The 27,899-nt window shown below is 35.1% G+C and overlaps 1 protein-coding gene across 6 annotated transcripts in view; it reads left to right on the top strand.

Annotated features, from left to right (window-relative positions):
- Positions 1 to 27,899, top strand: part of DGKB (diacylglycerol kinase beta) — a 799,100-nt gene that overhangs the window by 223,722 nt on the left and 547,479 nt on the right. For 2 of the 6 annotated variants that reach the window (XM_068972347.1, XM_068972345.1), the window contains 2 exons: positions 16,705 to 16,737; positions 25,445 to 25,561. In XM_068972347.1, coding sequence (XP_068828448.1) covers positions 16,705 to 16,737; positions 25,445 to 25,561 — 150 coding nt within the window. Of the gene's footprint in view, positions 1 to 16,701; positions 16,738 to 25,444; positions 25,562 to 27,899 lie in introns of all 6 variants that reach the window. The other 4 variants (XM_068972346.1, XM_068972344.1, XM_068972349.1 and 1 more) reach the window with 2 other exon arrangements.

Here is a 27,899-nt window from a genome sequence, read left to right as displayed (position 1 = left end):
CCCAAATACATCTTAGGGTTGATATTTCTGCTTGTTCCCCCAATCCCATTCCCCTCACCAAAGAAACATTGAGGTTAGTACAGGTCAAATATACAGATCTGATTTCATTACAGTAGAAATACACGCTTTATATCATTCTTTTCTTCTACATTTTAAATTTTGAGTTCAGTAAAAATGAGTCCCTTCACCACTAGACATTTAAGAATAAATCCATCTTGCAAAGGTAACCTTTGTTGGTTAAGTTTTTGTGGCTTTAATGATTCTAGGTGAAATGGTGGCGCTCATGAAGTATTTATATACATGCTTTCTTCTGTTTTACTGTTAAATATAACTTGTCTATTCTCAACTTTCACTTGAAACCTGAGCCAGAATTGATTTATATATAACTTTTTGTCCATACATCAATTTAATGCATAGTGCAGTGATTTTTTTTAAACTCAATCTTAGGTCAACCTATGTTTTCTCTAAATATGGAATAAGGATAGTTTAGTTCTGTGGGAGACCTCCATGCCCACTCTTTGCTTTTCAGTCTAGATGATAAAATCTATCATTCCAAATTCTGTTCCTAACACTAAATAGGAACTTTCACCAATTCTTTCTTGTTTGCCCAAGGAAACCCAAGTTCTAGAGGACTACAGCTCATCCCCTCTTGTTTTATTCCTATGACATTGCTCTTGTTTCATCCCCACCACTAATATTCTCAAATTATGTCATGTGGTTACCAGTTCTCCAACCTCCTTGAGTTATCCAAGGCCTATATTCCTCCAATTTCTTTCATTCAAGCATTGTCTGCCCTCTCTTTCCTAGAACTCCCCAATTTTTTCCTTTTATGATATTAGTCACAATCTAATAATATACTGATTTGCAAACTTCCAATTGAAAAAAATCTCAAACAAGGTGTAATTTAACATGTTTATGATAGGTAGCATTTGATGGCACTATAATTTGAGCCCAGCACTTGAACTTCTCTGTTTATACACTTGTTTATTTGTCAAAGAGCCCATACCAGATGAAGGGGCTGTTTTTTCTCATGTGCAATGTTGTTTTCCATAGTTATGTATCGATGTTGTCTTTCCCTGCCTCTTAATGTAGCCATAGGTATATGCAGGTGTATATTCAGTGTATAGGTATCTGCAGGTGTAATGATACATTCAGTGTATCAAATTTCCTCCTTCCTCCTCAACCTACATTATTCTAATTTCTGACTGTAAAATGGGTCTAAAAACTACTCTGGCTTTCCTAAATCCAAGACACTCTTTTTAGATGGATTCCCAAGGAGTAGAACATGAACTCGGTTTAGTTGTGTGTGATAGGAATATTTCTTTATTAAAAATAATCTTTTGAAGAAAGAAATAGTAACCCACTCCATTATACTTGCCTGAAAAATCCCATGGACAGAGGAGCCAGGGAGGCGACAGTCCATGGGGTCGCAAGGAGTCGGACACGACTGAATGACTCAGCAAAAATAATCTTTAAGGGAGGAGAAAGCAGTAGAGGCAAAAGGCAGGCTTTGAGCAAGGAAGTGGTCATAGAGAGAGTTTAAACTTTGGCCTAAATCTTGAAGGCTCTTGGACAAAATCATATCATAGGATTTTTCTGAAAACAAGGGGGTGGCATTCTTAACCCATGTGTGCGTGCTAAGCCATTTCAGTCGTGGCTGATTCTTTTCGACCCTATGGACTGTAGCCCACCAGGCTCCACTGCCCATGGGATTTTCCAGGCAAGAATACTGGAGTGGATTGCCATTTCCTTCTCTAGGGGATTTTCCCAACCCAGGAATTAAGTTCGTATCTGTCTACCTGTACTGGCAGGCAGGTTCTTTACCACCAGTGCCACCTGAGGAGCCCCTTTGTAACCTGTTCAGTTCAGTTCAGTCACTCAGTCGTGTCTGACTCTTTGAAACCTCATGAATCGCAGCACACCAGGCCTCCCTGTCCATCACCAACTCCCGGAGTTCACTCAGACTCACGTCCATCGAGTCAGTGATGCCATCCAGCCATCTCATCCTCGGTCGTCCCCTTCTCCTCCTGCCCCCAATCCCTCCCAGCATCAGAGTCTTTTCCAATGAGTCAGCTCTTCGCATGAGGTGGCCAAAGTACTGGAGTTTCAACTTCAGCATCGTTCCCTCCAAAAAAATCCCAGGACTGATCTCCTTCAGAATGGACTCGTTGGATCTCCTTGCAGTCCAAGGGACTCTCAAGAGTCTTCTCCAACACCACAGTTCAAAAGCATCAATTCTTCGGCGCTCAACTTTCTTCACAGTCCAACTCTCACATCCATACATGACTACTGGAAAAACCATAGCCTTGACTAGACGGACTTTAGTCAGCAAAGGCATGTCCCTGCTTTTGAATATACTATCTAGGTTGCTCATAACCTTTCTTCCAAGGAGTAAGCATCTTTTAATTTCATGGCTGCAATCAGTCATCATCTGCAGTGATTTTGGAGCCCCAAAATAAAGTCTGATACTGTTTCCACTGTTTTCCCATCTACTTCCCATGAAGTGATGGGACCAGATGCCATGATCTTTGTTTTCTGAATGTTGAGCTTTAAGCCAACTTTTTCACTCTCCTCTTTTACTTTCATCAAGAGGCTCTTTAGTTCCTCTTCACTTTCTGCCGTAATGGTCATGTCATCTGCATATCTGAGGTTATTGATATTTTTCCCGGCAATCTTGATTCCAGCTTGTGTTTCTTCCAGTCCAGCATTTCTCATGATGTACTCTGCATAGAAGTTAAATAAGCAGGGTGACAATATACAGCCTTGACATACTCCTTTTCCTATTTGGAACCAGTCTGTTGTTCCATGTCCAGTTCTAACTGTTGTTTCCTGACCTGCATACAGATTTCTCAAGAGGCAGGTCAGGTGGTCTGGTATTCCCATCTCTTTCAGAATTTTCCACAGTTTATTATGATCCACACAGTCAAAGGCTTTGGCATAGTCAATAAAGCAGAAATAGATGTTTTTCTGGAACTCTCTTGCTTTTTCCATGATCCAGCGGATGTTGGCAATTTGATCTCTGGTTCCTCTGCCTTTTCTAAAACTAGCTGTATCAGTCATGGGAGTTCTCAGCCGTCAATACTCAGAACAGTTGGGGATCAATGCTCTGTTCAAGTAACTATGGATCTCCTTTGGACTGCTAGCAGCATCTACGAGACACTCTTTCCAAGGATGGTCTTTTTTGAATCCTCGACAATATTTGACAGTATTTGAAATGCTCTGTTGTCATATTCTGTCAAACTCAACTATGGCATTTCTACTGGCTCCTGCTTCTCTAGCCACACATCCACATCGCTAAACTCCTAGTCGTCTTTCTATTCTTAGTTATGTGTAGATGCCCATTTTAAGTTATATTCTCATGTCATTATGTTCTATATAAATTACCTCATCCAATTTCATGAGCACAACTACCGCATTTGAATATATCTGTTCTCCCTTACACCCTTTAGATCTGAATACTCAATGTCACATTTTAAATTTCCTTTGGAGGCCTCAAAGCCAATGTACCAGGAATGGTGTATCTCTTTATGTCTAGCACCTAATTCAATTTGACATATAATAGGTGCTCAATGAATATTTACTGAGTTAATGAATAACAGTTAGCACTTTTATTCCAAACAGTCATCACTCTCTTTCCTGAGTCAGGAAGAAAATACATCACACAACAATAGAAATATTAAATACAAATTAAAGTGAATATGCAATAACGAAGCTTATATTTTAAAAAATCTTAGATAACCTATGATAATTGAATTTTATTGTTATAAGCTAATAAAATTGAGTTTGAAGTGTGTCATGATAATATTAGTGAATGTCAAGTTAGCATGGTATTTTTGGAGTGGCATTTGAGGTATTTTAAAATTATTACTATACTTTGAAAAATTTGTGATTGTTATGGTGTTGTAGTTATATAAAGTATCCAATAGGTGGTACTGTAAAATGCCTAATGTTTAAAGTGGTATTGCAGGTAGAGTTTAAGCAAACAGTTAAAAATTCGGGGAGAATTAAGATGTTTTCCCCTGGATATTAAATTATATTTAAAATTGGATTTTAAGAATATAGCTTAAGTAGCACAGTAGTTCATGTGAAATATTATAAATATTTTCTTAATTCTCAAAATTCATGTATACTACAAGATGCAATTTTTAATTAATTCATATTATATTAGATTTTTTTTTGTTCTTTTTGTGGTGATTACTATCAGTACCTGTGCTATTTTAGTTAATGGTACTCAAATCGCAGCATTTTCAGTAAGGAACCATAGTTGCATGTCTGTTAACTGAAGTTCTAAAAAAACTTTTATGTTCAAAATAAAGCAAACTAGTATGTGATAATCTCCTTGCTTAGCAAGAATGAGTCCATTATTTCTTTCAGTTTTGGGTTTTCCTGAGACCAATCTAATATCTGAATGAAGCATTATATCATTTTGTAAATATAACATGCATTCAGAACATTTACAAATATATAATTTATTAAGTTAAAATATCTTATAAAAGTAAGCTATAATTATCAATATTGACAGATTGGTTGGAGTTTGCTTCTAAAGCATGTATGAAAAAGAGCAATTTGTAGATGGCTTAGTTTATCTTAGAGCTCATTCAGAATTTCCATTACAAATTTCCTCTGTATATTTGTTTGTAAGTATGAATACTGAATTTTGATTACCAGAATAAAGTTTTATTAAACCTACTTCTAAAGCTAAAAATGTCTGAGGGATTATGTAATATAGAAGGTTTAAAATTTTCTGTTTAACTTAAATATACAGAGATGCTACATAGCTTTAAAATTTTTTGCTGCTGTTTATGATATTGCTCTCGAATAATGCTGAGTATTCCTTTGTGTGATGGTTATTTATCTTTTAATTTATTCAGTAAAATTTTATTGTATATGACATTATGCCAGGTATTAAACTAAGATAAATAGCTTTTAGGAAGAATGACTTTATGTGAATCAGCAGCTTCTTGTGCGATATGCATCTCATGTCCTGTGGCTTCTTTATGCATTTACTATTTTTTCCATATTTTGTATAATCAGAATATGTGATGTGATATTATATGTACTCTTACAAGGAATATATCCTTAGGTACACAGGAATCTTCTGCTTAAAGGAAATAAACAATTGAAGGAGCTTGATCTAGCATGAGTAATTAAGGATATCTTCTCTATTAAAAGAAAATAGTGCCTTTCCAACCATTATCTCCTAAGCCAGATTAGAATAAATAGATGAGACTTAAATAAAAAGCTATGAGATGAACACCTAATTGCCTGAATACTTCAAGTTAAAATTTTTTTTTTTCTGCCCAATATGTTCCATGTGATGATAACAAATTTATGGATTCATCAGGGAATAAAGGGGCCTCTGGCATTTTATCCAGATTCTTTAAGATGTGTATATGCATTTTGTATTATGCTCTTTTCAGAAATAGTGGCACACACTGACTCATTTACTCAGATTTCCTAACATGCTGGATGTATGTAACATCATGGCAAAGTTCCTACATGAGCTAAATGGGATTAAATATAAAGTGCATGCAGAGCTCCAGTAATAGTCTCTTAATAGATATCAGATACTTTTTATCGCTGCCCTCTTTTATTTCAGTAACATTTTAATTAATTCACACTGATTGAATAAATGTACATTGAGACTTGTTTCCTAATGAGGGCGCATTTAGAGGAAAGGTTTTGCATCATTCTGATATCCTGTGGGTAATTATATTCTAATTATATGGTCGGGGGAAAAGAGTCTATAACTCAGTACTGATATTGTTCATTGGACCCAATTAATTACATGCACATAATGAAAGTTCATGATAAGGTTGACTGGCAGTCAGTGTAAAATTCTAGCTCAACTGAATCTAAGCCAAATGTGAATACAGAATTGGACTTTAACCTGGTTAGATAATGCTTTGGTGTGAAATCAGCGGATATTTAGAGGGGCAAAGGATGAAAGCAAATTTCATTATAACTTATTCGTTTCTAAATTCAAGGTATTTTCCAAGATTGATGAAAAGGAAAACTTAGCAGCCTAATGCTTTAATTCTAAATATTATTATCAATATTATTTCATTACCTTGAGAGATTTTTCTGTATTTTAGAAAGTGAGTCACTAAAGATACAATGAATGGTACATTTCTAGAACAGGTTCATATATTTGTTGAGAGAAAAAATAGGCATAGCAGGAAGAATTACTCATTTAATGGATGTAAATTCAGTAGACATTAATCTACTGTATTAGGGTGCTTTATTATTTCAAACTACCATATTTCATTCAGACTCTTGCCCCCCACTTTCAAAGGATAATTATATATACATTCCCATAAATAGGTAACTTTTAATTATCTATTTATAAAGTAAGTGTTGTAAAGAATAATCTGAAAAAATAACCAATAAGTCATGTATGTTTCATTTTGGAATGCATTTTGGCGATGTTTAAATCTGATATTCAGAATTTTGTAATATTTCAAGCCAAAGTCTGAGGACATGGTCTAAATATTGGTTCTCATCCTTTCTTTACTCAATTTCATTGTTTCCTTTGCTCAGATTTTGGAAGAGACATTCTCCAAGATTGAGGAGGCTAGCTTTTTCCAACCCTCTTGTCTTCTAAAACTATTCGCGTATCCTCTCCTTTTGTTCATTGCTTTCTGCTTTGATCACTTCTCTTCACCCCCACCCCCTTTCTTTCTTTCTCTCTTCTAATAATCCTCACATCCTTTCATTAAAAGATAAATCTGCCCGGTACCATGTCCTTATTAGCAGCAAAAGTGTTTTCCAATGAGGAAAATACAGTCGGTCCTTTCTTGCTGAGCCCTGAGCAGGCAGTAGAAACGTTTGGGTTCTACAGTTCATAAAACAGTTAACATTAATTGGGAGCTTACTTGCCAGACATCCTTTTAATTCTGAAGGTGATATAATGATGATGTTCCCTCTGCATTTGAGAAAAGTGAAGCTTAGAGAGAAGAAGGAATATACTAAGTTAATACAACGTGCAAGTGTTAGAAGCAATACCTGCCTTACCCTGAATCCCATGTTGTAAACTTATCTTTTATGTTTATACTACCATCCTCCAAAATTGGTGATATGAAATAAATTTGGGGCATCTAGACCTTCAAAAAAGGAATGAGAAGAAAAATGCTGAAGAAAAGTACTGAAGTAAAGTAGAGGAGAAAAGAAATGAAAAGAGAATAATAGATCAGAGAGTAGGCAAGCAATGTAAGCAGTCTTTGTGAAGTTACATTTATTGTGAATCACAGCCAGAAAGAAATTGAAAACACTCCCTTCACTGTACTGGCTTCTGATAATTTTATGAGACCTAACCAAATAGGATAATATTTCTAGTGGCTTTAATTCATTAGGTAATCAGGGAGGCAAACGATAACATTATTCTTGTTGATTGTTTTTATATATAGATAGTGATGTTTGAAGTGATTTTGATATCACCATTAAACATTTTTAATATTTATACTGAAAACATTTGGCACCACTTTTGTTTCCAGTTGTCCATTTTACCAGGTGTATGCATTCCCAGATGGTTCAGTGTGCTTTCTTTCTGGACACAGGCACGAATATTGAGTGAGCTTATTGAGATAAGGAGGGAGCCCTTACCTTCAGTATCTCCTGAACATACTCTGCAAACACACAGAAACAATCACATCAACAAAAGTAAGAATAGAACACCTTTGTGAGTGATTGTAAGAGAGTGAAATCATCTCAGTTAAAAATATGTTTATCTTTAAAGTTATGTTGGTGCAAGGTTCAAAATTTTGCTCCAGTGAGAAGTGGTTAGGCTAAGAACACTGGATAAGATTACAGTATGTGTATTTTCTAAAAACAAAATTTTATTGAAGTATAGTCAGTTTACAATGGTATTTCAGTTTGTGGTATACAACAAGGTAGTTCAGTTATATATATATATATATAATCATATATATACATATTAATTATTTGTAATGAATATATATGTCATATATATGTTCATTATATATGATGAATATACATATTCTTTTTCATATACTTTTTCATTTATTATAGGATACTACAGGATCTTATTGTTTATCTGTTCTATATATAATAGTTTGCACCTGCTAATCCCAAACTCTGAATCCATCCCTCCTTCTCACATATTAATCAGATATGTCAAGGGCCAGGGGAAAGGAGAAACAATTCATGTTTCTTCTGATACACTTGCCATACATTGAAATAACCTTTGGTTAAAGATGTTAATAAACAACAAAAGCACAAAAATCATTTTGATCCATTTCCTTTAAATATTTGTATTGTGTTCAGATTTGTGAGTGTACATACTTAAGAATGTGCAAACTCATAAAAAGTTAAATAAATTATGACACTTCAATGTAAAATATAAAATTCCTAGAAACATATTAGGTTTCTATACCTAGAGATGTCCTCGAGCTATATATATATATAATTTATCATGTGTGAGGAAGGAATAATTTACCCTCTTAGGGATAAGCAGTGCAGAGAGAAGGCAATGGCAACCCACTCCAGTACTCTTGCCTGGCAAATCCCATGGATGGAGGAGCCTGGTAGGCTGCAGTGCATGGGTCGCTAGGAGTCGGCACGACTGAGTGACTTCACTTTCACTTTTCACTTTCATGCATTGGAGAAGGACATGGCAACCCACTCCAGTAGCTTTATTTGGACACTAGGTTTATCATGGCACTGAAAGTTTTTGTATTTAACTAATCCATGCTGACATGCAAGCCTGTTCTCTCAGTCAGAACAGGAAAACACTGTGGTTTATAACTATTTGGCTGTGTTTGTCAACATTTAAACTAATTTTGTTTCCAAATCACTTAAAAAATAGAGGTGGTTATAAAACAAAATCTTTGAAAAAAAGTTTTCGTTAAGTCTGCTTTTGTTTTAATGACTCCTGCACAGAGAAGCAATAAGTTTGAATTCTGTCACTAACTTTATTTCTTGGCTAGTCATCTAAACTTTTTGATTCTATTTTCCAATTTAGAAAATGAGATATCTTGTTTTACTGGGAGGATTAAATGATACCACAAGCATTTTCAAAAATGTATAAATATTCTTATATTGGTATAAGGTATTAATATAATTAAAAATGATTTATAACTAATTAGACATTTTTATGGAGAAGGCAATGGCAACCCACTCCAGTACTCTTGCCTGGAAAATCCCATGGTCAGAGTAGCCTGGTGGGCTGCAGTCTATGGGGTCACTAAGAGTCGGACATGACTGAGTGACTTCTCTTTCACTTTTCACTTTCATGCATTGGAGAAGGAAATGGCAACCCACTCTGGTGTTCTTGCCTGGAGAATCCCAGGGACAGGGGAGCCTGGTGGGCTGCCGTCTCTGGGGTCGCACAGAGTCGGACACGACTGAAGCGACTTAGCAGCAGCAGACATTTTTAATAAGCAAATACATTTAATGATATAATTCTGTTAATTTGGTATTCTGTTGAAATAACTATGACCCTTTTAATGCTAGCACTATACTATGATTATATTTTAAACATTGTCAAACTTCTAATCTCTCCACCAAAGATTTTTCCTTTGTCTTATGACAATTTGAATTAAATTGTCAATTTAAAATGATTACATGTTAGAAAATATGAAGACAAGAGATATCTCAATACTTAAGAATAATAGGATTTTTAAAAATTCTTAATATTAAGTTAAACTTAATAAGTGCCCTGAAGGTAAATGTATCTTTTAAACTAATTATCTGTTCTTTGTATTCTGTTTAATATTAAAATGGTACTGATTAAATAAAATCAATCACATTCCTCTGTAGTCACACCTCACATTTGCTTAAATAAAACAATACACATCTCTTGTATTAATTCTGATTAAAAATACATTACATATAGAGTTACACATTCATGATAATTTTTTAAAAACTGAAACATTTACTCTGCTCACCCTTGATATTTAAAAATTATATACAGAAATTAAAAAAAGAAGTATGAAATTTCTGAATTTGTTTTCTGTCAAGTTGCTTTTTTTAATTTTTCCCAGATGCCATGTTTTCTTATTGTAACTCAGGCTACTGATAAGCAAGTTAATTTAATGTGTACTCCTTGCCTACATATCTTGATTGAAACTAAGCTCATGTATATGTTGTTTCCATCACCTTTATTCTTGGAGTGAATTTCTAGTGTTGCTGTCAGATGGCTGAGCATTGATGGTGAAATTCTCAGAGCTGGTTGTTTTCTCTCTTATGTATTTATTACTTTTAGTTCCCACTGAGCTCTTAATTTCTCTTGATCCTGTTATTCATCAGCTGCTTTCCCATTTTCTGGGAAATAGTGACAAAATTTGTACTATTTCCTTAATTTCTTCCTCTCTACTACCTCTCTGCCAAATTTACTCACCCTCTGTAGATAACTCACATCCCCCCTACTCTTGAGAAAGATGAAGCTTACAAACATGAGTATCTGTAAGTAACAGATTCTCTATGAAAGTGATAGCAAAATGGCAGCCAGGCTTCAATTTCACCCCATAGTGTTTTCATGGGGGATACCTTAAAATCGGATTTTTATTATCCAACTTGGCACAGTCTTTGCCTTTTGTGGCATTGGGCCCATTTGTATTATCTTCTTGGTCCCTATAGACTTTTGCATTCCAAACCCCTGTGAGTACAATCTCAGAGCTGTTTCTTTCACCATTTGACACTCCCTCAAAGTGAATAGTGGCTTAGAGAATTCTCCAGGCCAGAATACTGCAGTGGGTAGCCGTTCCCTTCTCCAGGGAATTTTCCCAACCCAGGGATCCAACCCAGGTCTCCCACTTGGCAGGCGGATTTTTTACCAACTGAGCCACCAGGGAAACCTGCACCATGCCCCCCTCCCCTCTCAATGGCCCCTCCAAAAGCAATCTGGTAAAGAATCCACCTGCAATGCAGGAGACCCCAGTTCAGTTCCTGGGTCTAGAAGATCCTCTGGAGAAGGGATAGGCTACCCACTCCAGTATTCTTAGGCTTCCCTGGTGGCTTAGTTGGGGGCAATGTGGGGGACCTGGGTTGGATCCATGGATGGGGAAAATCCCCTGGAGAAGACAACAACTACCCATTTCAGTATTTTGGCCTGGAGAATTCCACTGATTGTATAGTCTTTGAGGTCGCAAAGAATCAGATTCAACTGAGAGACATTCACTTTCTTTCTTTCTTTCTTTTCACTTTCAAAATGAATAGATTTGGAAAAGACTAATAGCTTTTATATAAGCTTCTGCCTCATCTGAAAAAAGTTTTTGAAGTACCTCCTTTTATTTTTTATTTTCAAATGGTCCCTCTGTGTGTCTCTCTGCTTCTTTCTCCCAGCAACCTGGATGAATACCTAATTTTTTTAAATTTTGAAAAGAGAACTCTTGAATCTCCATGAAAATAGTGCTCATTACTGCCTGCCACGCACATCATGCTGTCTCCACCTAAATTTTTAGAATTTGCCATGTTTTCATGGAAAATGTATATTTAAACACACATACGTATATTTTATTTCACTATAGATTTTGCACTCTTTTAGGAACTAGAGGATGTAGGTAGAAGGTAAAAAGAGAGATCAATTTTTTCCACAAATTTCATTACAAATATTCTCAAACACAATACATATGAATCCAGTATATCCCCAAGCTTGTATGAATTATCAGTCATTCTTATGATATATATACATATATATATAATGATTGAATTTTTAATGATTCTTATATATGTATATATGGCTATATGTATGCATGTGTATATATTTTCTAAAAATACACTAATATATAATTTATTAAGTTGGACCTTTTGAAAGTAAATTGCAACTAGTATGATGCCATATCTCTAAATATTTCAGCAGGTAAATTCTAAGATAAGAACAACATTTATAATATTATTATGAAAATATTAGCTATTCCATAAATCAGTAATAATTCTTTCTATATTTCTATGCCGATAATCATCTAAAAATGACTTACGTAGATTGTTTTATCTCTTTGTTGGTAGTGCTGGTGTGGACAGGAGCTATGTGAAGTTCTTGCACTACACTTGGCTATTATTCTGAACCATTTGATAACTGTAGTTTTTTCACTTGGTATAGAAGGCATACGAGATTCATGCCCTTGTTGTTGTTCAATCTCTCAGTCATGTTTGACTCTTTGTGACCCCATGGACTACAGCATGCCAGGCTTCCCTGTCCTTCACCGTCTCCCAGAGTTTGCTCAAACTCATAACCTTTGAGTTGGTGATGCCATCCAACCATCTCATCCTCTCTTGTCTCCTCCTCCTGTCTTCAGGCTTTTCTAGCATCAGGATCTTTTCGAATGAGTCAGTTCTTCTCATCAGGTGGCCAAAGTACTGGAGCTTCAGTTTCGGCATCAGTCCTTCCAGTGAATATTCAGGGTTGATTTCCTTTGGGATTGACTAGTTTGATTGCCTTGCTTTCCAAGGGACTCTCAGAAGTCTTCAGTTCTTCAGTGCTCAGTCTTTTTTTCTCACATCAATACAAGATTACTGGAAAAACCGTGGCTTTGACTATATGGACCTTTGCAGGCGAAGTAATGTCTGGGCTTTTTAATACCCTGCCTAGGTTTGCCTTTGCTTTTCTTCCAAGGAGCAAGAATTTTTTAATTTCATGGCTACAGTCACCATCCACTGTGATTCTGGAACCCAAGGAAATAAAACTCTGTCGCAGTTTCCATTGTCTCCCCATCTATTTGCCATGAAGTGATGGGACCAGATGCCATGATCTTTGTTTTATGAATGTTGAATTTTAAGCCAGCCTTTTTTCACTCACCTATTTCACTGTCATTAAGAGGCTCTCTAATTCCTCTTTGCTTTCTGCTGTAAGGTGGGTGTCATCTGCATATCTGAATTTATTGATATTCTCCCTGCTCTTGTTTCCAGCTTGTGCTTCATCCTGCACGGCATTTCACATGATGTATTCTGCATATACGTTAAATAAGCAGGATGACAATATACAGCCTTGATGTACTCCTTTCCCAATTTGGAACCAGTCTGTTGTTCCATATCTGGTTCTAACTCTTGATTTTGACCTGCATAGAGGTTTCTTAGGAGGCAGGTATGATGGTCTGGTATTCCCATCTCTTGAAGAATTTTCCACAGTTTCTTGTAGTCTGCACAGTCAGAGGCTTTAACATGGTCAATGAAGCAGAAGTAGGCATTTTTTCTGGAATTCTCTAGCCGTTTTTATGATCCAATGGATGTTGGCAATTTGATCTCTGGTTCTTCTGCCTTTTCTAAATCCACATTGTACATCTGGAAGTTCTCAGTTAACATACTGTTGAAGCCTAGCTTAAGGATTTTGAGCATTACTTTGTGAGATGAGTACAGTTATGCAGTAGTTTGAATATTCTTTGGTATTGTCCTTTGGGATTGGGATGAAAACAACTTTTCTAATTCTGCGGCCACTGCTGAGTTTTCCATACTTGCTGGCGTGTTGAGTGCTACACTGTAACAGCATCATCTTTTAGGATTTGAAATAGTTCAGCTGGAATTCCATCACCTCCACTAGCTTTGTTCGTAATGATGCTTCCTAAGGCCCACTTGACTTCACACTGTAGGATTTCTGGCTCTAGGTGAGTGATCACACCATTGTTGTTATCTCGGTCATTAAGATCTTTTTTGTACAATTCTTCTGTGTAACTTGCCACCGCTTCTTAATCGCTTCTGTTAGGCCCATACTATTTCTGTCCTTTATTGTGCCCATCTTTGCATGAAATGTTCCCTTGGTATCTCTAATTTTCTTGAAGAGATCTCTAGTCTTTCTCATTCTATTGTTTTCCTCTATTTCTTGGCATTGTTCTCTTAGGAACACTTTCTTACCTCTCCTTTCTATTCTTTGGAACTCTGCATTCAGATGGGTGTATCTTTCCTTTTCTCATTTGCCTTTCACTTCTCTTCTTTACTCAGCTATTTGCAAGGCCTCCTCAGACAACATTTGCCTTTTGCATTTATTTTTCTTGGGGATGGTTTTGATTACTACCTCCTTTGCAGTGTTACAAACCTCCATCCATACTTCTTTAGGCACTCTGCCTATCACATCTAACCCCTTGAATCTATTTGTCACTTCCACTGTTTAATAGTAAGGGATTTGATTTAGGTCATAACTGAATGGCCTAGTGGTTTTCCCTAACTTCTTCAATTTGAGTCTGAATTTTGCAATAAGGAGTCATGATCTGAGCCACAGTCAGCTCCCAGTCTAGTTTTTGCTGACTGTACAGAGCTTGTCCATCTTGGCTGCAAAGAATATCATCAGTCTGATTTTGGTATTGACCATCTGGTGATGTCCATGTGTAGCATGGTTGAGCATCTTTATTTGATTTCTTGAGAGTCCCTGGAGACTCGCTCAGGTCATTGCCATAGAATAGGATAAGCCACTTAATCTGGATTTAAGGAGATCACACATTGGTATATTGTAATGTAGATAGAAGAGCTACATCTGTGTCTTTAAATGTTTATTTAGATCTAAACTTCAACCAAGAAGTAAGAAAGGTAGAAGGCTGACAAAATGCTCTGAGCTGGCCCAAATAGAAGCTAACACACACAATTTCCCTACCTCCAATTGCCCTGGGTGTTATATTGACTGACTTGGGCTCAGAAGTCAAGCATATTATCAACACCAGAAGCTTTCAATGAAAGTCCTATCAAACCTGTTGTCAATCCATCTGAGAAACAGCATCAGTGGCCCCCAGAGGCTTCTCCTGTTAATGGGATAGTTGTCCCAAGTTCATCTTCCCAGACGCCATAACTTTTTTTGACGGAAATCTGTGGCTACAGTATTTTATGCTTATTCTCTGGAAATATATTCTAGTGCTGAATTGTGGTTGTTATTGTTGTTCAGTTGCTAAGTCATGTCCAGCTGCTTGCAACCCCATGGACCGCAGCACACCAGGCCTCCCTGTCCCTCCTGGAGTTCTCCCAAGTTCATGTCCATTGAATTGGTGATTGTATCCAAAAAAGCCCTCATCTCCTTTTGCCTTCAATCTTTCCCAGAATCAGGGTCTTTTCTAGTGAGTCGGCTCTCCAGATTAGGTGGCCAAATAATTGGAGCTTCAGCTTCAGCATCAGTCTTTCCAGTGAATATTCAGGGTTGATTTCCCTTAGGATTGACTGGTTTAATCTCCTTGCTGTCCAAGGGACTCTTAATGGTCTTCTCCAACACCACAATTTGAAAGTATCCGTTCTTCGGTGCTCAGCCTTCTTTATGGTCTGACTCTTACCTCCATACATGACTACTGGAAAGACCATAGCTTTGACTGTATGGACATTTGTTGGGAAAGTGGTCTTTGCTTTTTAATACACTGTGTAGGTTTGTCATAGCCTTCCTTCCAAGAAGCAAGCATCTTCTAATTTCATGGGTGAAGTCACTGTCCACAGTGATTTTGGAGCCTAAGAAGAGAAAATCTGTCACTGCTTCGACCTTTTCCCCTTCTATTTGCCATGAAATGATGCCCCATGATATTTTTTTTCATGTTGAATTTATGCCAGCTTTTTCACTCTCCTCCTTCACAGTATAAAAAGGCAAAAAGAGTTTTATTCCTGAACACTGATTTCCTCTAGGGCTGTCCTACACTTGTTTTGTTCTGCTCTTGGGTGTATTGGATCCTTCTAGTCCATCCCTGTACAAGTAGCCATGAACCTCTCATGTAGGCATTTCTTCTTCTGGGTTTTGCTTCCTTTCTGGTGTTCTACTGGGTAAGGGAGTAAACTAATATCTGAACTCTTAGCTCTTTCATTCTCATTTTGGGAGTTCTCCCCACATGGCTTGGTACAGGAGAGGAAACTCAAATATTCTGAGTGTTCTCTTCTTTCTAGAGACACACAGTGTCCAAGAACTACCTTCCTATCAACCTTTCCTATTCCCGCTTGAACCAAAGAAAATATTTATCTAGTATGATGAGTGTAATTTATCACCTGTTCGTCCAGATTTGTGTTTTATGGTATGAAGTCCCATAGGCCACAGCCTTTTGGAATTTGGTAAATGAATCTCTGTTTCTTGCCAGAAAAAATAAAAACAAAACAAACAAACAAAACAACAAAAAAACATACCCCATGTGACTCAGAAAAGGATGGATAGTGGATAATTGGAGATATACTGTCACAAAGACTGGTTTCAGTGTATTTAACTTAATCTTTTAATAATTATTCTCAAGTAAAATTTTCTACTTATTTCATTATATTTTGAATTCTTACTGCTATTAATAGAATATATACTTTTTATTTCCAGAATATCACAAATTAATTCAACTTCATAGCTGTATCTACATCAAAAAGATGAGTGTTTTTGAGATAGGATTGAGAGTTGGAATGGAAAGTGAAATAGTGGGCTGAGTAAATGGGCAAGTTAAAAAGTTAGTAAGAATGGTTTATGAATGATAATGGAACTTGGAGATGAGGTCTCATTCCAAAATACGAGTGTAATATATCACTGTTATTATAGAGAGGTCTGTGAAATTGACCAAATATTAGTCTACTTTAAACATATGAAATTGTATTTTGAATAAGTAACTCTATAACATGATCTCTTCTGCTTTAGAATGATCTTTATTTCATGAAGAGATCTTTGTTTATTAAACAAAGTAAGAAGAAAAATTATGACAAAGAAATGCATTTGTAATGTACTCAATTATTTCGCAAGTGTATAGTGATATAATAATTTTCATGGTATTTGCTTTCAGTATGACATTTTTTTCGGCTTTAATATGAACTTCTCTTTTTCAGCAGACTCTGCCCACTTCAGGAGTTTCAGTCCCTGAGGTGCGTAAGCAAAAAAGGTTTTCACACTTACAATTATAGGTCATTATCTATCCGTATTGTTATAAATACCATTTTGGGCTGTGAGAGTGACATACTAATGTTAATCCGTATGTTTTATTTTGTCGCATATTCTTATATTTGGAATTGGGATCTTTGCATTAACATTTTCATATTGGGATAGACTTGAAGCCTATACCGTCTACCTTCGTGACAGGCATTAGGGAAACAGGAAGTTATGTGGCACAGAATAAGCAGGATAAAATAATAGTGACTTTGCAGAGTTTTGACCAGTGTGTAAGAATAGCGTTATTCCTATTTGTCACATTTACACTTCGCAGAAAACCCAAACAGTTCACTAGTGTAAGCCCTTAAAATGTAGCTTGCAGTGATAGTAAATCGAGAAGCTCTTGTTCACGTTGAAGTGCCTGTTACTTCTAAAAGAGTACATCTACATTAATCACTTAGCATATAACATTGCATAGGAAGTCATAGGAATACAATATAGTCATTAAATAAATTACTTTGATTTTGAAAATAAATGTAGGCATTGCCACAGCATTTATTTTCAGTAAAGTGTTAACTTTACCTTCAAGTTAATGAAGTAAAGCCTCCACATTTTTCTGTGACGATCCCCATTCAGTTGCTATTATCTCTAAAGCATATGCTCAGATGGTATTTTTTCACTTAAAATTATAATTTGAATCTGCTTGCTTAGAATATATTACTCATGATATCTAAATACTATATGAGTATGATTTATTTTCAGTTCAGTTCAGTCGCTTAGTCGTGTCCGACTCTTTGCGACCCCACGGACCGCAGCACGCCAGGCCTCTTTGTCCATCACCAACTCCCAGATTCCACCCAAACTCATGTCCATTGAGTTGGTGATGCCATCTAACCATCTCATCCTCTGTCATCCCCTTCTCCTCCTGCCCTCAATCTTTCCCAGCATCAGGGTCTTTTCAAATGAGTCAGCTCTTCTCATCAGGTGGCCAAAGTATTAGAGTTTCAGCTTCAACATCAGTCCTTCCAATGAACACTCAGGACTGGTCTCCTTTAGGATTGACTGGTTGGATCTCCTTGTGGTCCAAGGGGCTCTCAATAGTCTTCTCCAACACCACTTAGAACATTACATAATTGCACAGAAAGTAATAACCTCTCTCTCTTCTGCTCTAAAATATTTTCTAATCGTTGTAGACTGCCTCATTACATTTTTTAAAATTTCCTTTTATAACTACAGGCATACTTAAAATATACTAGTAGCTATGACTGATATATACTGTTTCTAATCTGAGAGATATCAAACTATTTTGGTATTCTTTAAGTCAGCTGATACTCTTATTATTATAATTATTCTAAAGTAGACATGTTAAATTACACACTCAGGTAACATAGGTATTAGGAAAGTTTATTATTTAGGCTACTTTTTTTAGTGTCAGAGAATTAACTTTATGGTTAAGATAATTGAGTTTATATTTGCCCCATCATAGCTCATTAGATAATTAACTGTGAATTTAAAAATTTTCACACTATAATTTATACACTATAAATGAAATTAATAGACCAAAATTGCTGTTTTCAAAACATGATTTTTTTAAATTTGTCAATGTTTTCTGCTATGAAGTTTTAAAAAGTCTTCCTATACTGGTATATAAAGCTATATTGGTTTTGTGTGTGCATATATGTAAATGTATATTTCTTGGCTAAACTTTTCGCATGGGAGCAAGAGCTTTTCTTTGCGGATACATCTAATATTTAGAAGTGGCATAGACCCTTTCTTGCATACATCATAGCCTTATTGCCCTCAATAAGTTTCAATTATCAATTGTTTCAAAGTATAACAAAAGCATACCTTATTTTGTGAAAAGATATTTGCTTAGTAAGAAAATACTTTCAATTGTTTAAATGTATAAGAAAAACTCACAGACATCTACAAATCAATTTCAGTGTAAAAAAACCTCTCACTTTTTATTACTAATTCTCAAATCTTTTATAGATATTGTGTCCAGGCCAACTTGACTGTTTTTCCTACACACACACATACACACACACACACACATGTATCTTGTTTTATGTGCCTTTCCAAAGGATGTAAGTAATTTTTCACGGTAACACCTTATTTTATAATCAAAACTTATTGGTTTGAGTGATAATTAAATTATACAGTTTCAATTAAAAGATAAATTCTACTTAGAACTTGCATAAACAGATAGGGGGCTACATAGAAATTACTAAGTTAAGCTTTTAACTCACCTGATAGAAAGAGATAATGACTATGAAAATACAAGAGAGCTACTTATAGATTTTTAATCTTCATTTTTCCATGGCCATCAATTATTATGGTTTATCAAGGGAATGGAGAGGGAGTGGTGTTGAGCTCTATATACTGGTACCTAATTTTCTAGTGGCCCAGCCATAGCTAGTAAACAGCCCAAATGATTTTGGCGTGGACTTTCCCATTCCTAAATTTCATTTCTTCCAATCAAAATTTCTTGAACAGAAATCTTCTAATCTTTCATACTTAACATTCAGTATAAAATTATGCTAGATGAGAATAGACATTATCATGTGTGATATATGAAAACCAGGGCTGTGGATCAAAGTATAAATTTTACCTTCAGGCTGAGTTGGTGAGTAGCACCTGCAGGTATGTTAAGACTAGGAATGAGTCTTTCTCGTTTGTTTTCCTCTGTCTTCCTACAAAAGACTCAGATTATCACACCGAGTTATGGTGACATCCTTGAAAAACAAATAAAATACTGTAAAGTTAATAAAGTACTTCTTTGCAATACCCATCTTTACTAAACAGCTTACCTGAGTTAATGGTAAAATGTAGCCTTTTTTTTAAACTATTTTAAAAATCACTGTCATTTACCGAGTGCCTAATTTATGCTAGTACTTTATGCTACTTAATGCTTTTTCTCAATTTATCATCACATGAAACTTCCCATTTTATAGATGAATTAAGGGATGGCTTAGAAAGGTAAATAACTTACTTGCCCAAGTCTTTACAGAGACAAAGCTCGAATACAGTCTCCAAGCTCACATGTTTTGTTTGCCTTTGTACAAAATATTTTTTGCTTGTTGAATAAGTATTTAATTAATTAAAAAGAAATGGAAATCTTTATATCATTTGTCATAGCTATGCTTAAAACTATATAAAATATTTATAAAAAATCAAGACTACTTTGCTACTCAGCTGTGTTTCACTGCAACTTCTAAGGATTTCTAGTAGATTTTGAGCCTTCACCATGATTGTAATGATTTAATGTTTCTCAGCAGGAACACGTTTAAATCTTGTAATAAGGTTATGATAATTAAAGGTGCAGCTTTGCAACTGTCATTAAGTTGCTTTCTTGGAGTTTGTAACTTGTCTAAATCCTGATGAACATGGTAACACTCCTGCTTCAGGGAGATATTTTACACTGTGTTCCTCAGGTTAAAATCTTAGAGTTTCAGGGAAATGCTTAGGGACTAGCTCCAGTGGCAGAATGGGCTAAGTCACCACTTGGGCAAGTAATGCAGTAGCAGAGAAAGCAGGTTATGAGATTCCAGTAAAGGATACTGTTGGCAGGCAAGCAAAACTCGCCCCCACCCTTTGTGGCTTTTGTACCAATCAAGGCGCTTTGCCACTGCCTGTCTCTCATGCTGAGACTGGACAAAGAGAAGAAAATCCTGTGCTTGAGGTAATCATCACTTGCTGCTTGTCGTTTGTGAGTGATCGATAACAGCAGGCTTAAGTATTGTGGTAAACGTCTCTTTTGTGAAAGCACTTTTCAGCAACTTACAAATACTCCTGAGAACCAGCATGAGATAGAAAAAGACTTTTTTTAGAGCACGTATTTAAAGTGACGTCTTTTTATTTCATTTATTGCATCTTTCTGTTTTCTGTGGATTGTCTTTTCATCTTTTCTTCTCTGTTTACGATGATGGTGATTATTTTGGAATTCTAATAGAACATATTACCCAGTTGAGATCTGTTGTGCTACTAGTGGAGTCTAAGGATCACAAGACACTGAATTCTATGTTTTAAATGTCTGCATAGCAAACACAAGTGGTTGATATTTGAAAATGCTGAAATATTGATAACTGTATTTTATATTTTGTAGTTATATGTTCTGTGTTCTTTCATTTTTTTGGTTAAAGCAGCTCTTTTCAGTGTTTGAATAATTCCTATTGATTGAAGCAATAATTTTCTGACTCTTTATATCTAGGATAATTTATCTGGCAGAACAAAATTTATCTTAATTATAACAAAGTAATTTAGTTTGTGATTTAGAGCCCCAAAACATAAAAAAAAGATCTGAAGGTGAAGTGATAAGTACTGCCCCGTATTATCACAGAGCACTTTTATCCTGAATAAAGATGCAAAATAATGCCGGCAAGCTCTTCCTGAAATTTTTCTATAACTTTAGCATTGGAAGTAACATTCTTAGATATCATAATAGAACTTGGCCAGTCAGGGAGAATCAACCCCCAACACGGGCCAGTGACATTTTGGTGGACATCAGATTTTTCAAAGATGTAATTGCTTGGCCTTTCCTGTGGCTCATATAGAATCAAAAAGAAGTGAAGATTTTCTTAGTGGAAATAGGGAAAAGTATTCAACTACCCTCCTGTTATCCTATGCTGCTTAAGTAAAATATAGTGAAGAGTTCAGAGAGACTTCCATACAATTTGGAAATAAACATGAAACAAATGAGTATAATACAAAGAAAACCATGGAAAAAATATTAAATGGTTTATGAGTCTTTCTTGTTTATAAATTGTCAGTCTGATTAATTCTAGAAATTCCAACCACTAAGCATATTTCCATCAAACAAAGAAACCACTTTGTTCTCGGTGGTGTGTGTGTGTGTATTTGAATAAATATGTTTTGTTATCTAGATCATATAGTAAAATTCACCTGCTGATGAGTTGACTGAAGTTTTTTTCATAATCTGTGATATACCTCTTATGATTCTAGACTTTAAAAATAAAGTTTTAACAATTGAAAAGTCAATTTAAGGTTTTCAATTTTTTTTTAATTTTACAATTGCTACTAGAAATAGCTTTAGTTTTGTCTAGTCTGCAGTTTTCTCAGAGGGATGACCCCCCTAGAAAGAAATGAAATCACTTAAACAAGTGCTTTCTGCCAGCTAGAGATTCTCAGCCACACAGGATTTTCCCCAGCTATACACTTTTTTATTGTTTTGTTGCTAAGTCATGCCTAACTCTTTTGGGACCCCATGGACTGTAGCCAACTAGGCTCCTCTCTCCATGGGATTTCCCAGGCAAAAATACTGGAGAGAGTTGTCATTTCCTCTTCCAGGGGATCTTCCTAACCCATGGATCAAATGTGTCCAGCATTTCCAGGTGGATTCTTTACCGCTAAGCCACCAGGGAAGCCCAGCTCTATGGGCTAAGAATAAAATATTATTAATTGATAATTTGGTAATTCTTTACAGACATACACTCACATGTTTACATGCCCAGAGTTACATTTATAAATAGTCTGGATGCAAATACTGAGTTCCATTGTAACTAATCAACTTAAATTTTATTTATATCTTATAACTCAAGCATTTAGGAATTTAATGCTAAATAACAATGTTGGATTACAAGGCAGAATATACGATGTATAAATGATAACTTTCACAATATAGATTTTTATAAAACACTGTTACCATGTTTTATTTACCTGAATGTTAGAACTCAGAAAAAAAAATCCCCTTACCCAGCAAGTATTACATGCTTGAACTCAGCACAACATGCTGTGGATTTTCAAATGTAGGTTGCTGAGCTTTACTCATTTAAAAATATACCTATTGTAATTAGTTAACTTTTTAATATATATGTATTTGAAAATATAACAAACATTTTACATAATGGTGATATTAAAGAGCACCCTAATGTAAGAACCATACCTATTTTACATTATTCACAATGACTTTCATTTATTTAGCACATGCACTAATATAGGCACAATATTAGAACTTTATATATTTTCTTTTAAGTCATATACAACTTTAAGAAATAGGTATTGCTGACTCCATTTTGAGTAAGACTCAATTCTCTAAGGCTACATAGTATTTAAGTAGCAGAGATGGATTCCACTTGGGATTTCTGACTTCAAATCTCATCCTATAATTCACTCATTTATTCATTATACCCTTAACTATCTGTGGACAAAATGTAAGTTGCAAGCTTAGAAAGAATGATCTGTTCCTTAAAATATCAATATCTTTGCCAGAAATTCTGCTTATATGAGAATATATCAGTTTCCAAAGAATTTGAATTTCAGGAATCCTATTGCACAAGCCATTTTTATCTACACAAAAATATATTCAGTGCACCATGAAATTGCAAGGACTATAAAGGGCTATGCTGATTAGCATTTATTTTGGTCCAAGAAGTTTTCTGTTCCATTTGGCCTTAATATATATAAAAAGAGCTTTACTTTTAATTGCACTTAAATATATTTTCCTAAATGACAGTAATTGAGAAGTAATTGACAAAATACATGCAAATATAGGAACAGAAACATATATATGTATCTGAATATATAACAGAATACATGGCACTCAAACCTTTAAGCACACATTGGAGACATTGGTAATTGATCAGGACTGTTTTTCACATCAAGCTTAGACATGCCTTAGGAGTTCTTCTCAACACAATATTTCAGGCACTTCAAATTGCTTGATTTTTTGAATGTTAAGATTGATTTATTTCTGCATTCATTTATAGTGATTTTATCAGGCACTGATCTAGGATTTAATGTGAAACAGTTAAGCAAAGTCATTTCTCTATGAAGCTTTGATTAAAGTGTAGGAAGACCAGTATTAAATAGATAACATTTTAAATTATATTAAAAAATATGCATACACACAAACATATAAAGGAACAGAGTCTCATGTTTGACCAGGAGCAAGAAGAGCTGTCCAGCAGAGTGCAGAATGGATGTAAGAGCCCAGTATTAAAAGCACAATTATTGTGATCAAGAAACAAAGATGGGGTTGGTGTAGCTGGATAGCAATTATAAGGGATGAGTGTGGCTGTTACATAGAGAATCAACTGGAGGGAGACAAAATGGAAAGTGATTGACTCATTAAGGTGATGGCCACAATAATTAAGGCAAATAAGATAATGGGGGCTTAAAACATGTAACGATAGATGTGATGAATAATCATCCAGTTCGGGATTTATTTTTAAGGTGGATAGGGAGAAACTTTTAATTAGTTTTTATTGTTTCAGGATTCATATGCGTTCTAGATACTTATGTGGACAGAGAGAAAGGGCATTTATTTATAGGAATTAAGCTCCTGGGGAAAATCTGAACAGTGTTGACTTAAAAAAATAGTTACAACCTAAAAGCTCAGGGTTATGTTTTATTTGGTGGGAATTTTTAGGAGGTCAAGCCCGGGAGACAGCCTTTCAAGTAACCCTGAGAGAATTGCTCTGAGGATGTGGGGGCAGGAGTCAGGATATATAGAAATTTGCAACAAAAGGCACGTAGTATGAACATCAAAAATATTTTTGTGAATTAAAACCAGATATCTCAGGTTAAAAAATTTGGAGCTTTTTCTGTATGGGAAGATGCAAGAATCTGGACACTGAAATCAGTCCCTTCATATGCATCTCAGCTATCTAGGACCAGCATCCTGCATTGTTTTCACACCCTGAGCTCCTCAGTGCTCACCATAGGGAGTGGCTGCAGCAAGGTGGTACTGTTCTTCCTGGTTGCCCTTAGGGGTCAGAAATCCACATTTAGAGGGATGCAATTGCTGATCTCTATGATATCCTTGTTTACTGATATGGCAAGAATATTCCTTTTCTCAACAGGGAATATAAACTTCGTCTTCATTATCAAATTGAAGTCGAAAGCCTTGGGTGTAAATGAAGTTACCTAGGGAGTGTGTGTAGACAGTGAAGGTGAGAAGCCCAAGGGAAAGGTCAAGGGTTAAACATTGAGATTATAAGGCTGGAGGAGGAAAAACAGAAAAGACTTAGGGAGAAGTTAGTAAAGTAAGAGGAGAGCTCAGAAAAGTGTTCTGGAACCCAGTTGAACCAAATTTTCTAGAAGAAAAGGTCAATTCTGTCAAATGCTGCTTAAAACTTGAGAAGTTAAAGACCGATCAACAAGTGTAGCAAATGAGCAGGTCACTGGTGATTTGAATAAAAGGTGATTTGGTGCATTAATGGTGATAAAGGTTTATTAGGTTGGGTTGGAAAGAGTGAGAGGAGAAGTAATAGAAACAGGAAGAAGACAACTATGAAAATGTTTTCTGTTATAGTGAATATAAGTATTAGCTGGGAAGGAATGTGTGTTTTAAGTTTTATGTCACTCTTGATCAATAGTAGTTTAAGGGTCTATTTTCAATATTGCCTGTATTTATAAGCATTAAATTTAGTGCTCAGTACAAATTCCTTTACAGTCCTGTAGTATTATCTGTACCATTGTTTATGAAAATGGTTAGCTTTAGTAGTCCTTAAGAACTTTTAACAGAGTCATAATTGGGCACCTATGATAATATGTTTTGGTTTTCTTTCACCACCTTTATTTAACTGAGCCAGTTCTAAGCGTCTGGTTTCATATTATTCACTAGAAACCCCAAATTAAGAAGCTGGGTCCAAGTTAGTAGCCATGAGATTCTTCTCTATGTTGCCTTTGTAGTAAAGCAATTAAATATTTTCAATATTTTGATACAAGATTTTTTCCTAACAGGAAAGACAAGCGACAGTGAAAAGGGAAAAGGGTGGTTCCCATCAGTCAAACAAAGTGACCGACAAGAACAAAATGCAAAGAGCCAACTCCGTTACTGTGGATGGACAAGGCCTGCAGGTAGGATTATTTTAATCCAAATTTTAGTAGCTTTCATATTTGTTACTTTGGTGCTCTTAGAAGGGCATATGTCCAGCTATCAACACATTTATTTAATGCACAAATTTGTTCAGTAGATAATTTTAGAAACATTTTTATTAATTTATCAAGATGTCACTTTTATAGTTGACAGAGTGACATTCTGATTAGATTAATCATTTATGACATTGTCTTCATTTAAACTTAAATTTATAAGAGATCTTTTGTCAATCTGAAGCTTTTGCAAATTAGTATAAAATATATACATTTGTGTTATATATATGCATTATTTATTTCCAAGCATACTTTCTCCCTGTATATATTATTGTATCTATTTGGAAGTCATTTTGACTGAAAAACATGTTTTCAGAAAATAATAAAATGAACTCTGTTGTGTAGAATTTTTTTCAAATTAATAATAAAAATAAAGAATCCATTATAATTTATCCATATCTTCCAGTGTTTTAAGTTGACATTGAAACTGCATATATGTATCTGTTTTAACACAGGTAACTCAAAATCATGTTTTTAGTACTTTAAAAACCTCTGAGTTACCCCTAGGGGTCCCTGACATCAAGAGAAACATTTCTTACCGTCTATATATTAAATGATTAATATTAATTAATTAATTAATAGTTTCCTGTGCTGTGTCTTTGTTGCTGTGCACTAGCTTTCTCTAGTTATAGAGAATAGGGGCTACTCTTCCTTGTGGTGCTCAGCTTTCTCATTGTGGTGGCTTCTCTTGTTTCAGAGCACAGGCTCTAGGCACTCAGGCTTCAGTCGTTGTAGCATGCGGGCTCAGTAGTTGTGGCCCCCTGAGCTCAGTTGCTCCATGGCACCTGGAATCTTCCTGGACCAAGAATTGAACCTGTGTCCCTTTCAAACATGAACACAATCAAAGAACTTGGCTTAATCTATGGATTAAGTTTTTGTTGTTGTTTTGTTTTCTGAAGTCATTTTTGTTTTGTTTTCCTATCTGTATGTTTCTGTCTTCCAATTTCTAATTCTTTTCCTTAAGAATATGCTGCAGTTTTCATGTTCTCCAAGAAACTTTACCAACCTCTTACCACACAAAGATATAGTATGTTACATACTCCAATTCAATATATTTTATATCTTTTTCACTTACTATTTTATCTGTGGTTCTATGGGTTATGTCTTTTATGTCCTCAGTTTGCAAGGACAGTTGAGATCACATGGTAGTTGCCTAAATGCGTTCTTTTTCATTATTTTCATTCACTGAAAACAATAATTATGCTAATGTTAATCAGATTACTGATTTTTTGACATAATAAAACATTGTAAATAGAAAATTGTTTATGAGTCATTAAATTCAAATGTAAAAAGAGGAAATTCTGAATGATAAATTTATTTACATTGGTTAGAGAGTATAGAAGTTAATTATCAAAAGAGGAAGTCAATGTCTACACATTTTGAAAGGCATACTTGTGTGTTAAGCAATCTCATTGAAAGTCCCAAATATAAAATTCATCCACAATTATGATAGTAAAAACTTTTAGGTTAGTGATGCTGTGAAATTTTTAGTGAAAATAATCAACATTTGTAGTTTCAATAGGTCAGTTGATGATATTGGTTAGTTTAAATCTATAGTTAATCTGGGTTCCTGCAATAAAAATAACAAAAGGAAACCTAATTTTGAAATTTAAATATTTTCCACAGATTTTAAAATTCAAATATATTTCACAACATACTTCCAACATACATGGATGGGAAACATGCATCATTTGTTAAACAGTATATGTTAGCCACTGTGATAATATTTTATGAATATTAAGTGATCTTTCTCAATGATGTCTGAGATAATTATGAATTCTTGTCTCCAACATATAATAAATATTATTATTACCCCTTTAAAAATGAATACATTGATGTTCTAAAGTAAAATTATTCCTAGGGCCTCTCAGTTAGTGAGGTAAGAACGAAGGCCATCAGACTCAGAGTTTGTGTTACACTCTTGAGATCCCTGTTCCCTTGGTTAACAAATTTTAACAGGTCTAGAAATGCTAAATTTCTGACCTCCTTGCTCTTCCATGTACTACTTTTGCAAATTTTGAAACAAAAATTTGAAAGTGCTAGAATTATGACTGCTTTAGTCTCTTTCTTAATATTTCTATAGTTACACCTGTCTTACCTCAAACATCAAAACCAAAACTAAATGGTGCATGCAGAGTGTTCTAAAGACTTTAAACTGACATAGCAATATAAGATTATTTTCTTTTTTTATTCTAAAGGATGCAAAATTTTCAATCTTATTATAACTAAATCATATCAAAAAAATAGATGACTAACCTTCTCTGTG

Source organism: Capricornis sumatraensis, chromosome 5 (genome assembly GCF_032405125.1).
Source record: "Capricornis sumatraensis isolate serow.1 chromosome 5, serow.2, whole genome shotgun sequence".
Taxonomy (NCBI): domain Eukaryota; kingdom Metazoa; phylum Chordata; class Mammalia; order Artiodactyla; family Bovidae; genus Capricornis; species Capricornis sumatraensis.
This window is presented reverse-complemented; position numbering and strand designations above follow the sequence as displayed.